Source organism: Cydia fagiglandana, chromosome 3 (assembly GCF_963556715.1).
Source record: "Cydia fagiglandana chromosome 3, ilCydFagi1.1, whole genome shotgun sequence".
NCBI classification, from domain to species: domain Eukaryota; kingdom Metazoa; phylum Arthropoda; class Insecta; order Lepidoptera; family Tortricidae; genus Cydia; species Cydia fagiglandana.
The window spans coordinates 959,963-974,305 of record NC_085934.1 but is presented as its reverse complement, the minus strand read 5'-3'; the positions used below and the strand labels follow the sequence as shown (position 1 = coordinate 974,305).

The following is a 14,343-nucleotide window of genomic DNA, read 5'->3' as shown; positions in this document are numbered from 1 at the left end:
ATTTTACATGATTTTACGAATTTTTATAGGTGGCACTACTGATGTTCACGGTCGGGTGTCACCCCTAAATGGGTGACACCTGGGGCGGACCGCCCCCGCCGCCCCCCCCCCTAGCTACGCCACTGTGTGCAGAATTGATCTGACATTCGTCATGTCATGGGCACTGTAGTGTAGACACACCCTCCAATCTCCATTATCTTTATTTGCCTTATAAGTACACATCGAAATTGAGTTTACTTATTATGACGTTTTCAACTAGAAGGTACCACATTGTCGATAAGGTTGATTATACATAAAAGCTTTTTGGAAATTACTCCTATATTGACAACCGACGATAAAGTACTCTTGGTTGATAACGCCACATTTGATGGATTCTCCTGAAACGTTTCAGCGGCGCGAAGAAGATGACGTCTCCGACTGGGAAGAAGGGGCTACAGAGGAAACAGTAGAGCTGCCGCGACGAGTGCCGTTCCCAGACTTCAGCGAAGATATACAACACACGGGTAAATTATTTTTAGTCAATATCAATTAAATTAAAAGTCGTCAAGAGTCATGAAACGATTCCAACGACCTAAGCACCAAAATAACATTTAACCTTCAGATCTAATAATAAGTGTCCTTATTTTCACCTCAATAAACAAACTCTAACCTTAACATCAAGGCTATAATTAACACACAAAATTAATAAAACTCCTTTAATAAACATGTTTATGAAACACTTAAGGTTTTTGTTTTTACTTTTACAGAAAATGGCGACCGCGATTTCGACGAAGTCTCTGGCAGCGAAATACAATCCATTGATGGTACATGGGAGGAGAACTGGCTATTCCAGAAAAAGAAGATCAAAACAATACAGTCCGTCCCAGTTCCTATGCTCGTTCCTAATTCAAACGCTGAATACAAAGCCATGATAGGCGACAGAGACGCTGACGATACCACCGATCTATCAGACAACGCATCTGACAGTGAACCAGAAGAAATAGACTACAAAAGTGATATAAAAAGAGTACTAGAATCTAAACATGTTATAGGAGGAGCACCTAGCATTGAAGAACTTGACTTTGAACCTGATAGTTTAACTATCATAGACGGTTCAGACGATTTCGAGAAGATAGATGAAAAGGAATACATGAAAAACAAACTAGTTGACGTTGTCAACAACGAAGTCAAGGGATATAATGTTAATGGAGCGAAAATAAACGGTAATGTAAATGGTAAATTAGATGATGGATCGGTACTAATCGTTGGCATGGATAGTGGACCATTGACAAAAGCGGAATTCGCATTAAAGGAAGAAATACACAGGACAATATTGAACGGCAACGTCGATGCGTATATTGAAGATCTGAAGACCAAAGAGAATGACGAAGTTTTCACAAATGGAACCAAAACTAATAATAAAAGTAAGTTCCATCTTTACATCTTTGGTTTATCTTTCAGTTCTTTAGTTTTATCTTTTTTTTATACGTGATGTGAAATACATGATAATAACTTTAGACGAAGAAGATTCGAAGTAACATCACTATAATATCTGATGATTATGTAATTTTACAGACACATTAAGCCGTCACGAGCGAGAAAGAGAAGATGAAGAAACAGTGACACTCCCTGTGCAAAGATATGCCGATAGTCTTCGAAGAAAACATTTCGATGACGAGCCACAGCAGTAAGAAAACTTCTCAAATTTTTCACCTTTGTATGAAATTAATCCATAGCGCCTACCGCGAAAAGCGCAAATGGAAATTTCATTATCTGCCTTTCTATCGGACTTACACATTCGACCGATAGAGAGGCAGATAAAGAAATTTAGATTTTCCTTTATCGCGGTAGGCGCTCTTGTAGGGAATATCAGTCGATACTATAGTTGGTCAAGCAGATATTGTCAGTAGAAAAGGCGACAAATTTGAAAAATGTAGGCGCGAAGAGATATCGTCTCATAGAAAATTTGAATTTCGCGCCTTTATCTACTGACAAGATTTGCTTGACCATCTATAGTTTAGTGTGTGGCGAAAACTGGGATTTGGATATCCCAGTTGTGGTACAGTCAGCCAAGAAAGTGGTCTACCACTTTTCGACTCTATCATCTGATTGGTATCATTTCTGATTGATTGATATCATTTGATTGATTTGAGTCTTGGCTGACTTTACCTACAGTTCTTCTTGAAACAGTACTTAGACGTAACACACCCATATTAGTACTTCGTATTCATTTAATCGTATGTTAATGATGCTCATATTTTTTTGTAGGATCCCAACGCGTGATACTGATCATGAAGATGACCTCATACCAGGTAAGTCGTGATTTTATATAAGTTGTTTCACCGGTTTATGAGTTATGAGTAATGATAATATGTATGTATTTTCCTTTATCCAACGGAAAGCAGATTTTCTGAACTTAATCATGCTACTTTTTTAAATATAATTATTTTTATTTAAATTTCTGCAACTAATCATTACTTACATAATGAAAAGTGATGATATTTTTCAAAAATCATAATCAAATGTTGTCTTTGAGTTAGTCTCTTAATGAACACAACTATTTCAGGATCCATAGCCTACAGAGAGCGCAAAAAATGGCTAAACTACGTCGAAATGCCGAACAACCCGTATTCACCAGAGGCCATCCAAAAACGACTCTCATCCAAAAGCACATCATCTCTCTTCGACACGCTGACATCCAAATCGAAAATCGAAGACAGCGTAGATGAAGTAGATGGAGATGTAAAGGATGAGAAAGACAATATGGAACAAAAGAAAGTTCCAGTGAAGGAATTGAAGCCATCTTTGAGTGTCAGTTCTGATGATGTTCACATGAATGGAAGTAGATCGAAGAGTCCATCGCCGAAGATTTTGAAGGACGTATTAGCAGAGGAAATACCACAATACAAACGGTAAGAATATAACCTCAATTGTATAATTGATTAACATAGGCCTTTAACTATAAAACTCTCGTGAGACTCGAATATATTAAAATTATTTTAACGGGTCCTTACGAGGGTTAATAAGATTATTACGTGAGTGACGCTATCCATACATCCATTCACTCATATTATCCAGATCAATCATATTATAATGCAATTTATTTTTATTTCCGAGAATCTGACACAAAAATACTAACGAAAGTAGGTAGTGATAAATCTACCAAATTTAAAATTGTTGAAGACTTTTGTCATGTTCATTATTTATCGATGAAAAACTATGTCAATTCCCTCTTGATAACAAAAGAAGTACAGAAACCCTACTCGAGCGTATCAGTTCTACAATACGTACATGAGTAATTCGCGAATAACCTGTTGCTTCTGAAACCTTACAAGTCTTACAACCGCCTTAACGCGCATTAACTTTGTTTGCTTCAGCTACGGCCGAGATTATTACGTAAGAGAGGCGAAATCGAGCACGGGCAGCCGCAAGAAGGGCCTCAGTGAGACCAGCTCGTTATCCTCCATTAATAAATCCACCAGCCTGGACAATCTGAATGAGCTGACCCCGCCTGTAAGTGCCAGCTCGTCCTTGAGCGACCTGGAGGCGTGTGCGCTCCACCAGAACATCGTCCGAGCCGTCCTTAGCCCCAGAAACGCCAGCCCCAACTTCGCCATTAACCCCATTTTCGAAACCGACAGACAGAACGATAACGCTGACGAAAATCATGCCGACGAACGTAACAGTCGAGACCACGTAAGGGAACCCAGTAGAGTGTGCAACGGTGACGGTTACGAAGGCTACGAAAACGAGGATATAGTTAGACTTAAAATACCCGCTAAGCCGGAGATAACTGAAGATTTGTTTGAGACGTATACAAATGTTAGGCGCAGCAACACTTTGCGGAGTGAAGATCTTTGCGTTCGCTCAAAGCGGCGCGCCGGACTTAACTATACGTTCGGTGGAAGCTTGAGGTTAAGCAAAGGCTTCCAAAACGATCTATGGTGAATAAACGCCCTAATACACAAACCTCCGAAGCACCATCACCACCATGAATCTCTACTATGTCCGCTACGCGCATAGATCAAACTAAATCATTAGGATAAAAGTCACCTTTCCGTCAGACGGTGAAAGCATCATTAACTGAATCTAAATTCTAAAATATCTTCGTTTTGACATTCTGCCTGCCGTGTGGCATGTCCTGTAAAGCTGACTAATAGCACTGCACTTAACGTGAATTCTAGTTCTGCACTATAGTTGTGTCCTTCTTAATAATTTTTCAGTACTTTTACAACAGTAATACTCCAAGCCGTTAGTGGTGAGTGTTGTATGATTTTGGCAGATTATGACTAACAGCATTGGAGCTCGCCGCTACTAACCAAATTGACTAAAATTCCGCAATATTAAAAGTATTTATCTTACTAACCAAACTAATAAATCTAAAAAACACCTTCACTTTCGCTTTATCGACAACCATCCCTAACAAAACCTAGTCCTTGCAAAATTTTAGTGACTAGACAGTAGGTACTTTTTCTATCTAGTGTGTTTTACCCACGTTGCACGATTTGTCCCGCTTAAATGCACGCGTTTATCACGATTTGATTTTCTCTAATTGGGGTTTAATTTTAGAAATTGTGAATTATCTTAAGCCTTGTTTTTATCTGACGTCATAATTGTAACGATATTTAAATTTCAGGGATTACTTATAAAGCAATTCAATTCGATTGCATCCAACCAGCGGTATAAAACGCTCGCTGGCAAGGAAGTTACTATAAAACCGATACCTACAAAAGAAATTATGATAGATTATGAAGACGCAAATGAACAGACACTATTCTCCGCAAAACCAGTGTATGTACATGAAGATGAAAAGAAATTCGAAGAAATACTACAAACATGCCAAGCACCTTTAAACGTAACAATAGTGAACATAGTCGAGGAACCGCAGAAATCTCCGAGCAATCTCAGCGTAGACAACTCTTATTTAAGTTCAAGCAGTTTGGAGGACTCGATCAAAATATACAACGTGCAAACAGGCGAGATCGTGAAATGTAAACCGGAAGATAAGTTATCAGAGCCAAGATATGAAAGTGATGGAAGTGACAACACTGAAACGCAAGATAAGAAAGATGAAGCCATCAGTCTCACTGAAAGCGACGTTGTGATAGTTGAAGATGAAATAGAGGACGATAAATCGGAGAATATTAGTGAAATAGAAGATATATTATCGCAGTTGCCTAAAGTGAAAGAGTTAGCTAAGAAGTTTGTGAGAATGGATAACTTGAACGAGCCTATTAAGGTTAGTATCTCTCATGGCTAAGGCTTATCTGTTGAGGGGTGTCCTATGATTCATATCCACAACGTAACGTATTATGCAGGTGTTATGGAAAGTACAAGATAAAAACCTAGGTCACGAAGTATCAGGTTATTGTAAAATCAGATACAATTTTCATCGTCAAAATTTCACATTATTTTTGACACTCTTAGAAAGTTATTCCTGTGAAAGTATTAAATAAAATAAAAAAAAACATTTATTGCAGATCAAAGATCCATATAGTGTTAGTACCAATTTTGACTTAATAACTAAGTTACTAATACTTCTTTTTAGATCATAGTTTAGGCATTTGATTTCGTTGCCTCTTACCAGACTGCGAAAGAAAGAAATATCTAACCCGTATTTCAACCTGTGTATTTATTTCTAATCCTTTCGGCCTTACAGCCTTACCACTTTTGACAGATTAAATAGTAACTATGTATTTATGACGTGTCATCAGATTCGTATCAGTTGATGGATCGACATAGCTACATTAAAATAGCTTGCGAAAATTAACTTCTGTCGGGTTTTTTTAACTTCTGTAATTCGCTTTGTCATAATTTTTCTTTTTTAATTTTCAGCCACCACAACCAGGCCCCCTAAAAAGACAAAAGAGCAAAGAGAACATACTCTCTGAAAACAAGAACAAACTAGTCTACATGCACAGCCTAACCGCCCGAAGCATCTCCAAAGAATTCAGAGAGGAATTGAAACTCTCCATGGCGACCCCGTTAAAGGTACCTGGGGGGTCGAATGAGATCCCTGAGGGCACTGAAGACGTGATTAAGGAGTCTAGTCGACCCCCAAGCCCGATGCCTGAACCAGGGACCATCAAGACTAAGTTAGCGTTCTTTGAAAGTTTGAAATCTAAGTTTAGCAGCAAATAGGTGGTTTGAAAATCAGTACGGTTTACTGTGGTTTTTTATTTAGTTGTGGTCAGAGTATCAATAGTAAAAGAGGTGTAAGGTCCAAGAAAAAATCCTGCTATGAATTTGACAGCTAATGTAAATGGCCGCTTTAGTTGTCAAAAAATTACGTTTGACAAACCAGTTACCGCAAAACATGGCGCAGTATAGCGCCTTCTACTTTAGCTGTCAAACTTAAACGATTTCTTTTTAGACATTACTTCTACTACAATGATAACTCTGTGATTGTGATAAAGAAATTTCATCCTTAGTGGTATTCCGGTAAGGTTGAGTTTCCTATGTTATCTTTTTAAATCGTTCACAAGCTCTTGACGACTGCTTTAGGCAAACTACGAATATCGTATATTTAAAGATCTGTTTTTTATCACATGGAAATCCCAAATATAATCACATGTTGTTTTATCGCTGTGTAAATACGGAGTACAACAAAATGAACTTTATTGCAAGTGTATTCTTTAAATTATCTATTTGGTGAATCAACTTTTTCTTGTGATTCGTTGCCATGGTAACGTTCCCTTGGCCAACTTTAAAATCAGTTATTTTATACATAGTACCTGTTTCAATTGGTAAAAAATGAATGTATGTGCTAGTTATAAGCCCTTTCCATAATGGGCAATCTACTAAGCATACTAGTACAACGTAATACAGCATTTTTTCCAACAAACTGTGCCACTTTGTCCTCTGGACAACCAAACAAACAACAAAAAATAGTTGATGCACCCAAATAATCCTTGAATTGGGTCAAATTATTTATAAAAACCTACATAAATGAATTTAGTGTTTCATGTACTTAGGTAAATATGAGTCCAAGATACTATACAGGAAAAAACATATTTACTTTTGATTGAGTTGTCTTTAGTAATCCCATGAACCTAGAACTTATTTAGTTTGTTTATATAAACAATATTAAATAACTAGAGTAGAAAAGGCATGATTTTCTGTACATTTGCGTACATTCCAGCAGTTACCACTACATTTGTTTATTATTAAACAAATATGTAGTTATACTGCTATTTTATTTATTTCTTTTAGACTAGAATTTTGGGGCAAAATATGAGTGATTATGTAAATAATTGTTTTATCTGATTTGTTTAATCTTGACATCTAAAATATGGTGCTGTATAAAAAAGATATTTCATCTGTCTTTTTAACTTAGACTTTAAACATAACGGCGTAAGGTTGCTTTTTAAATAATAAATTCGATAATTCATATGTAAATATAAACTCAAGGACAATAGAAAGTGTCATTTTGTATAGAAATGTTAGTGACCCGTTTTTTATCTTGAGTGTACTGTAGCTCTGTAAATATTAATGTAGTGCCATTTTTGTATAAATAACGTTTCCACATTCGTAGGTTAGTTAATGCCAAAGTTGTAAATATATAATCTATAGGGTACAGTTTGTGTATAAATATTTAGACACAATCATTGTGTATTGATTAATCACAAAAAAAATGTGCGTATAATGTTTGCACAAAGCAGACAATAATAGCAAGCGAAATGTTTTTCTTATTAATAAAAGAATTAAAAAAAAATCACCGAAGGTCGGGTAGACTTCGATAGCTTAGTTGGTTTAGAGCGATCAGACCGATGTTCCGTCAGGAAGCAAATTTTTAACGCAACAATCATGCTTTACGCGGTTTTTTTTTCATGGGTGAATCAACTTTTTCTTGTCACTAGTTGCCATGATTACGGTCTCCTGGGTCACTTTTAAAATATACTAATTATTTTTTTGGTGGCCTTTTAAGGCCTTTCCATAATGGGACATCTAATAAGCATGTTTGTAGAACATGGTACAGCAGCTCTTCTAAGAAACTATGCTACTATTGTCTCCTGGCTGATAGGACAGAATAACAACAAGAAATCGTTGATCGACCCTCATATTAAAAGTATGTTAAATAAATGTATTTATTAATAACGTCAAGTGTCTAATTATTTTTGCGCTAACCGTACAGTCGTACATCTAATAGTGGTTGTGTCCATACTATATCTATGTAACTGTAGCATAAAAGAAAGAGTCTACTGTCTAATCTAGAACTATAAAGTAGCACTTTTACCTATAGACCGCCGCGTCGATACAAAAAAATTAAGATAGTTTTGAACGGCCATTCAGCTCCATACAAGGGTAAGACGCTCTACTAATTGATCTATCGAGGCGTCCACAGTCGACGAAATTTTAAATCACTTCTATCTCTTTTTATGGCAATTTCATACATATCTTACCCAACAAAGGCAGAGAAACAAAAAGCCATTGTGTATTGCTATAAGGTTAAATTTAGAGTAACAAGGTTTTGACGAAGCGGTCTAAAGGTTAATGTTTCTTTCTAAAGGTATAAAAGGTGCAATAATGCTATTTTACAATTTGATTCTTTAATTTGGCCATATTTAATGAAAATTAAAACTGTAAAGACATCAATGTTATTAAAATGTGATAAAAACAATAAGTAATGTAAAACGCTAAGCGTTTGAATTAATTTCTATGTGTAAGGGTGTATATTGTAATAAAGAATATTATACAAATTGTGTTTTAGTTTTATTTATATATTTTATTTTATTTATTTAAACTAAAATAATATTATTTATTGTCATAAAGTAAAACAATACAGCTATAACAGTTTAAAAAATTACAATATAGTACGGTAGTAGGTAGCTAGTAGCTACATAATAGTCAATAGGTATAGATAATTATCATAAATAAAAAATAACAAATGCAAGATAATACGTAGTTACTGTTGTCAAATGCAATAAAATACTTAAAATAAGTAGCAAAAAGTTAAATACAGTTTTAGCTTATAAATTATGTATCTACTTATACGTATAGCGGCAGGTACAGCTAGGGCTTTGATAGGCTCCAAACTTATCACAAAAAAGTGCACAGCACTTTACATACATCAGGAAGTATAATTTACAACTGCATTTACCATGACAAGAGGTATATCTAGTCCTGTGATTAGTTTATACATATAGCTCCACTTAATAAAGCAAACGATATAGAGCAAAAACAAGTTTTGTATGAAAAACTTAAATTCTATGTATCTAAAGCAACATAAACTAATTACAGGACTATATATATCTTATCCTATTGCAAATACAGTTTTAGAGCAATCTAGCTAGTCGTTTTAAAATGATGATGATGATGATGTTTTAAAACTACGTTTGTATGGAGAACCGAGCTTGCAGGGAACTCTTAACTCAGACGGTATTACGGTGCATTGTACTGATTTTCTTTAGTAAGTATAAATAAAATACAAACTCAAGAAGTATTCCATCTTTGACTAAACCACTGCAACTAACCTGACCTCACCTGGTATCGTCTTGGGTCGTCCCATTCGTTTTCGTCAAGTTCTTGTGTCAAGTGCTATTCTGCTTTCGTCACTCATTCTACATTCGTCACAATCGTCGGTGGCTTTTAATGTAGAATGAGTGACGAAAGCAGAATAGGACTAATTTAAGAACTTGAAGAAAAACGAATGGGACGCCCCAAGACGATACCAGCTGTCCGAGTTAATACCTCAATAATATATCCCCAGCGTCTTATGGAAGGGAACTTTCTCCATCTCCTCAGCATACTTGCGCCGATAGCACCACAGGTAATAGTCAATATAGCTAGAGTTTAAGTCCTTCGTGCTAGAACCTTCTAGCTTCGTGCTAGAAGATAGCTTCTTCTTGAGAAGTTCCACGGCGTGGATGGAACAGCCGCGGATTTCTACTTCTTGTTCTGAGCCGCTTGGTAGGAGTTCATCTGAAAAGCGTCAAGTTGAGTTTTAAGTATGTACTTCTAAAAAGGAGTGTACAGATTTTAAAAGCGTAGGTATGTCGTGACATATTTTTAAGGAAAAAAATTTGATTTATTATTTCATTGATGGCAAGAAGTATCACACAATTTTAACAGTAAGTTTACAGTTTCAAGGTTACTAATTCAGTAGCAAATTTTTGAGAATGGCGTACGAAGGGATAATTCGGTTTTTACTTTAAGCGCCTACAGAAATGAAATAGCAAAATAGTTTTACAGTAGCACATACAAAACATCCTCCAGACTGAGCATAGTCGCTACCCCCTCTGCCACGCATACGGTAATTTTACTCCATGTTCGAGTCGAAAGTGTCTTTGTGTGACGTCCGTGTCTTTGAACGGACCAATCACGGCACGGGACTTCGCTCACCTCGTCCCGCGCACCCCCGCATTTTTGAAATCATCGGTTGCATGAAATAATTACTCTAGACTCGGTCTTGAGGATTTCTAGTCTATGTACAGTAGTTTTACCTGATTACGCAGTTTTACCTGATTATTTCCCGGTTTTATTGCATGCTCAAACTATCTAAAATGTTGTATGACTCATAACAAATGAACCATTTTTAGTCTGTGTCCCCCTCCTCGGAGGAACTTTCAATATTACAGACGCAATGCACACTAATACAATAAAAGTACCTACATACAGACTTGATGTCGGGTTTTGGAGGGGCACAATTTAAATTGTTTATCTCTATATGTATTTAAAAAACTCACCTCTCTTCAATTTGTCCATCAACTCCTCACTATAACTCATCGCCCCAAAATACACCAAAACCTGCGGCACTCTATAATCAGCAAACATAGTCATCTTATCTATGTCCTCAAACTCCCCCCACCCTTCCTTGTCAAAGAAATTCCAAAGATCAGCCACTAAAATCTGCGCTCTTTTATATATACCAACTTTTTGGCCCTTGTATGTAGCCTCATCTTTAAAACATGGGAAATTCTCTACAATAATCTCAAGTAATTTCACTGCAGATTTATTAGCAGTTTTGACGCATGTTTGAAAAGTCCCTTCGTATTTTTGAAGTAGGATTGCACCGACTTCGTGAAGGACGGATAGTCGCTCGTTGAAGAGTGCGATTTGGACGGAATTGTCGCCTCGCATTATGTGGTGCAGTTGGTCTGCGGTGATTTTGGAGTAGTATTCTGGGTTGGTTATGTCGTGGCCTTCCTGAAAATTATAAATAGAAAATATAAATTTACATTTTAGGTTTCTAGAAGTTACAAACATTGATGAAGCAGATACTTAGAATAATTTTGATGAGCAACAACTATGTTGGGTTCAGGTGTAAAATGAATAAAATGATACTAGAAATTAAAATTATTCTTTTTTTAAATCATGTCAAAAAAATTACTAATAAAAAATAAAAATCTTGTTTGTTTTTAAAACAATGGTACCTATTATCATTGCCTTGTTTGTTGAGCTTCAATTTATCTAACCAATCTGTCATTTCAGAATTTGATGTATGAGTAATTTGACCAAATAACTTCATTTAATTATCTGGGATATGATAATAATAATATAGCCTTTATTTCCATGACTTTACATTGTTTTACATAAAATTAAAGTTATAAAAAACAAACAGTTCTAATTAAGACATGGCCCCTTTTTGGGTATAGGCCTCCTCCATGGATATGAATACAAGCTTAAAATAAGTTTAGTCACCTTAATAGCTCTATGCAAAGCTGCCTCCAAAGCATAATACCCGGAATGCCCATCCACCGTCCACTTCTCCGCCCCAGAGTACGACCAGAAGCAAAAGTTGAGCGCGTCACAGACAAACACCCAGTCGACAGCGCGAGGGTGGTCCTTGGTGGGGTGAATTATGTCCGCGCCGGTGTCAGGGATGTCTAGGCCTTTTAGCATCTGGAAATTTAAGTAGCCTATTAGTAGTAGTGACTCCACTTTTGTAGTAGATGGTCCAGGGTTCAAATTCTGATAAAGGGCATTTATTGAAAAGCCAATGCTCATATTTATTTATTACAAACATATTGTAACAAACCCTAAAAAACATTGATTGCAACATAAATTGTAAAATTACAACATATTTGTCAAACAAACAAAGAGAACACAGTTTCAAGGGTGAATAAAATCTACAGGCTGTTGTTATCTCTATAATCCATAGGTACTCCTAAAGAAAATAATATAACCACTATGTTTTAGTTACTACAGTGATTTAGGTACTTATTGCAATCTCAAGTGCAATTGAGTAAACAATTCCTTACCTCTTTACACAGCTTATCAAGTCCGTCTTCATGTATCTTGACATGCTGAGCGTTCTTCGCGATGAACTCGCCCGCAACGGCCGGCCACAACATTTTAACCTTCAAAATTGCAATTATATTGTTAATATATTAAAGTCTGTATTACTTTGGTCAGTTTGCAGGACCAGAAGATTATAAGAAACATTTAATTTGATATTTAAGAAGTCTAACAGTGGCAAGTAAAAACTTAAAAACACGAAAAATATAATATTGTTATTGTTATCAGATAATCTTTTAGTAGCGGACCTGATATCAATTCCCACAATATATATAACGTCGAATTCAATATTTGAAAGACATTACTATACCTTGAGTATTTTTATTAGTTATAATGGGAAAGAGGTTTAAAAGCTAGCAAGTTTTTTGAAACTTGTGCAACCGCGCCAACTATTTGCGAGTCCCAACTCCAAAAATGATTGACTTTGACTGATTGAATGACATACAGTGTTGCCAGGGCTCTGGAGTCCTAAGTTACGTTTCGTTTCCCTAAAAGTCACGTTTTTGCTGCTTAAGTCACATTTTTATATTATTGTATTGTATGGGTAGGTATAGCTACTCAAGCAAATCTTGTCAGTACAAAAAGCCGCGAAATTCAAATTTTCTATGAGACGATATCCCTTTGCGCCTACATTTTTCAAATTTGACGCCTTTTTCTACTGACAAGATCTGCTTGACCAACTTTAAATCGATTTTCAGAGTCAGAAAATAATATATATCACAAAAAATCTACTAACTTTATATGATTTTTCTTTTTGAAACACACATTTTCATACTTAATGCTATTTGTGATCGATTTCATGAATTTTAAGGCGTATCCAGACTAGTAAATTTTTCGCCAATCTGATTAAATTGCCCGATCGAATCAGGACGTGCGGACGCAAACGCCAATTTGGCTCGCCGATTATGACCGATATTACCGATAAAACGGAGTACGGGCGCAAGAATACCAATTTGTGACGCCAGTATTTTCTTTTTGGGGCATTTTTTCAATTTAGGGGTACTAATATAATATCACCATAAATCTATTGATATTTTTGTTCCTGAAAATAATCAATTCTACCAGCAAAATTTGCACTTGATTACTTTGCCTCACATGTGGATAAAATGCAACTTTCTTAGGGGCTATTCATAAATTACGTCATTTCAAATTAGGGGGGAGGTCTGGACATCGGATGATGGTAGCATGACGTAGGAGGAAACGGGGTCATACGAAGCATGATTTTTGGATGATTTTAGGGGGGGGGGTCAAAAGTCGTCAAAAATCGATGACGTAATTTATGGACAGCCCCTTATCAGTTTTTGAACAATCACGGCGAGAGCCTTTAAGCGGTATCCAGATGGGATGAACAAATCAACTGATTTGATCAGAAATAAAATTGGCGTCAATCTCCGATTTAAGGCGTATTCAGATTAGTCAAATTTTCGCCAATCTGATTAAACTGCCCGATCGAATCAGAGGCCGCCAGAGGCGTATAGATAACTACTAGGTATAATATCAAACTAAATAACACCGTCATGTCAAGGTAACAAGTCTCATTTTGCCACGTCTATATTATAATAAACGTGATGGTGGATGTAACGTCAAAGTCCCAGTGCAAGTGTCAACTTGGGTGCGTTCACTGCGTTCCTAAATAATACGAATTGCAGAATTAAACTTGTCCAAAATTCGACTAGCTTAAAAAGTCACAAAAATTGCCTCATGATCGAAAGTCACGCACATGTCACACGAGAAGGCCAAAATTCACGAAAAATGTGACTTTTGTGACCATCTGGCAACACTGATGACATATGTCACACATGTCATAATAACTTTATTATTGTCAAGTTATATAAAAAAACGCTGTATAACTATTGTACAATCAAACACTACATTTTTTTTTGTAATAATTCTTTACTTATAGTAAATTTATTTATAGTAAATTTACATTCAAAGTATATTTTGATAACCAAAATATGCGGATTCAAAGAATTTTCGCAGTATAATATCTTAAAACATTTTTTTAAGAACGTTAAAAACTAAATCTAAAACAGCTCTCATTCAGAATTATTTTTTCTAGGCAACCCTATCTATTTGCAACTGTCACTACTGTCAGTTAACCAGGTTAACCTCCAAAAATCGCGTCTC

The 14,343-nt window shown here is 36.0% G+C and overlaps 2 protein-coding genes and 1 long non-coding RNA gene across 5 annotated transcripts in view; 2 read left to right on the top strand and 1 right to left on the bottom strand.

Moving 5' to 3' along the window:
• LOC134679804 (uncharacterized) overlaps positions 1 to 8,679 on the top strand; it is a 97,030-nt gene extending 88,351 nt beyond the window's left edge. For 2 of the 3 annotated variants that reach the window (XM_063538697.1, XM_063538696.1), the window contains exons 5-12: positions 392 to 503; positions 747 to 1,403; positions 1,555 to 1,666; positions 2,248 to 2,291; positions 2,546 to 2,891; positions 3,357 to 3,675; positions 4,616 to 5,218; positions 5,815 to 8,679. In XM_063538697.1, the coding sequence (XP_063394767.1) occupies positions 392 to 503; positions 747 to 1,403; positions 1,555 to 1,666; positions 2,248 to 2,291; positions 2,546 to 2,891; positions 3,357 to 3,675; positions 4,616 to 5,218; positions 5,815 to 6,120 (2,499 nt within the window). In that variant the 3' untranslated portion in view covers positions 6,121 to 8,679. The remainder of the gene's footprint in view (positions 1 to 391; positions 504 to 746; positions 1,404 to 1,554; positions 1,667 to 2,247; positions 2,292 to 2,545; positions 2,892 to 3,356; positions 3,676 to 4,615; positions 5,219 to 5,814) is intronic. The other variant, XM_063538698.1, reaches the window with a different exon arrangement.
• LOC134679822 (uncharacterized) overlaps positions 1 to 14,343 on the top strand; it is a 268,010-nt gene that overhangs the window by 126,874 nt on the left and 126,793 nt on the right. The window lies entirely within an intron of this gene.
• Positions 9,626 to 12,640, bottom strand: LOC134679802 (queuosine 5'-phosphate N-glycosylase/hydrolase). The gene is made up of 5 exons (XM_063538691.1): positions 12,527 to 12,640; positions 12,180 to 12,278; positions 11,620 to 11,820; positions 10,665 to 11,124; positions 9,626 to 9,900 (listed from the first exon to the last, which is right to left on the bottom strand). Exons 2-5 carry the CDS (start codon positions 12,270 to 12,272, stop codon positions 9,671 to 9,673), a joined length of 984 nt encoding a protein of 327 aa, XP_063394761.1. The 5' UTR covers positions 12,273 to 12,278; positions 12,527 to 12,640; the 3' UTR covers positions 9,626 to 9,670.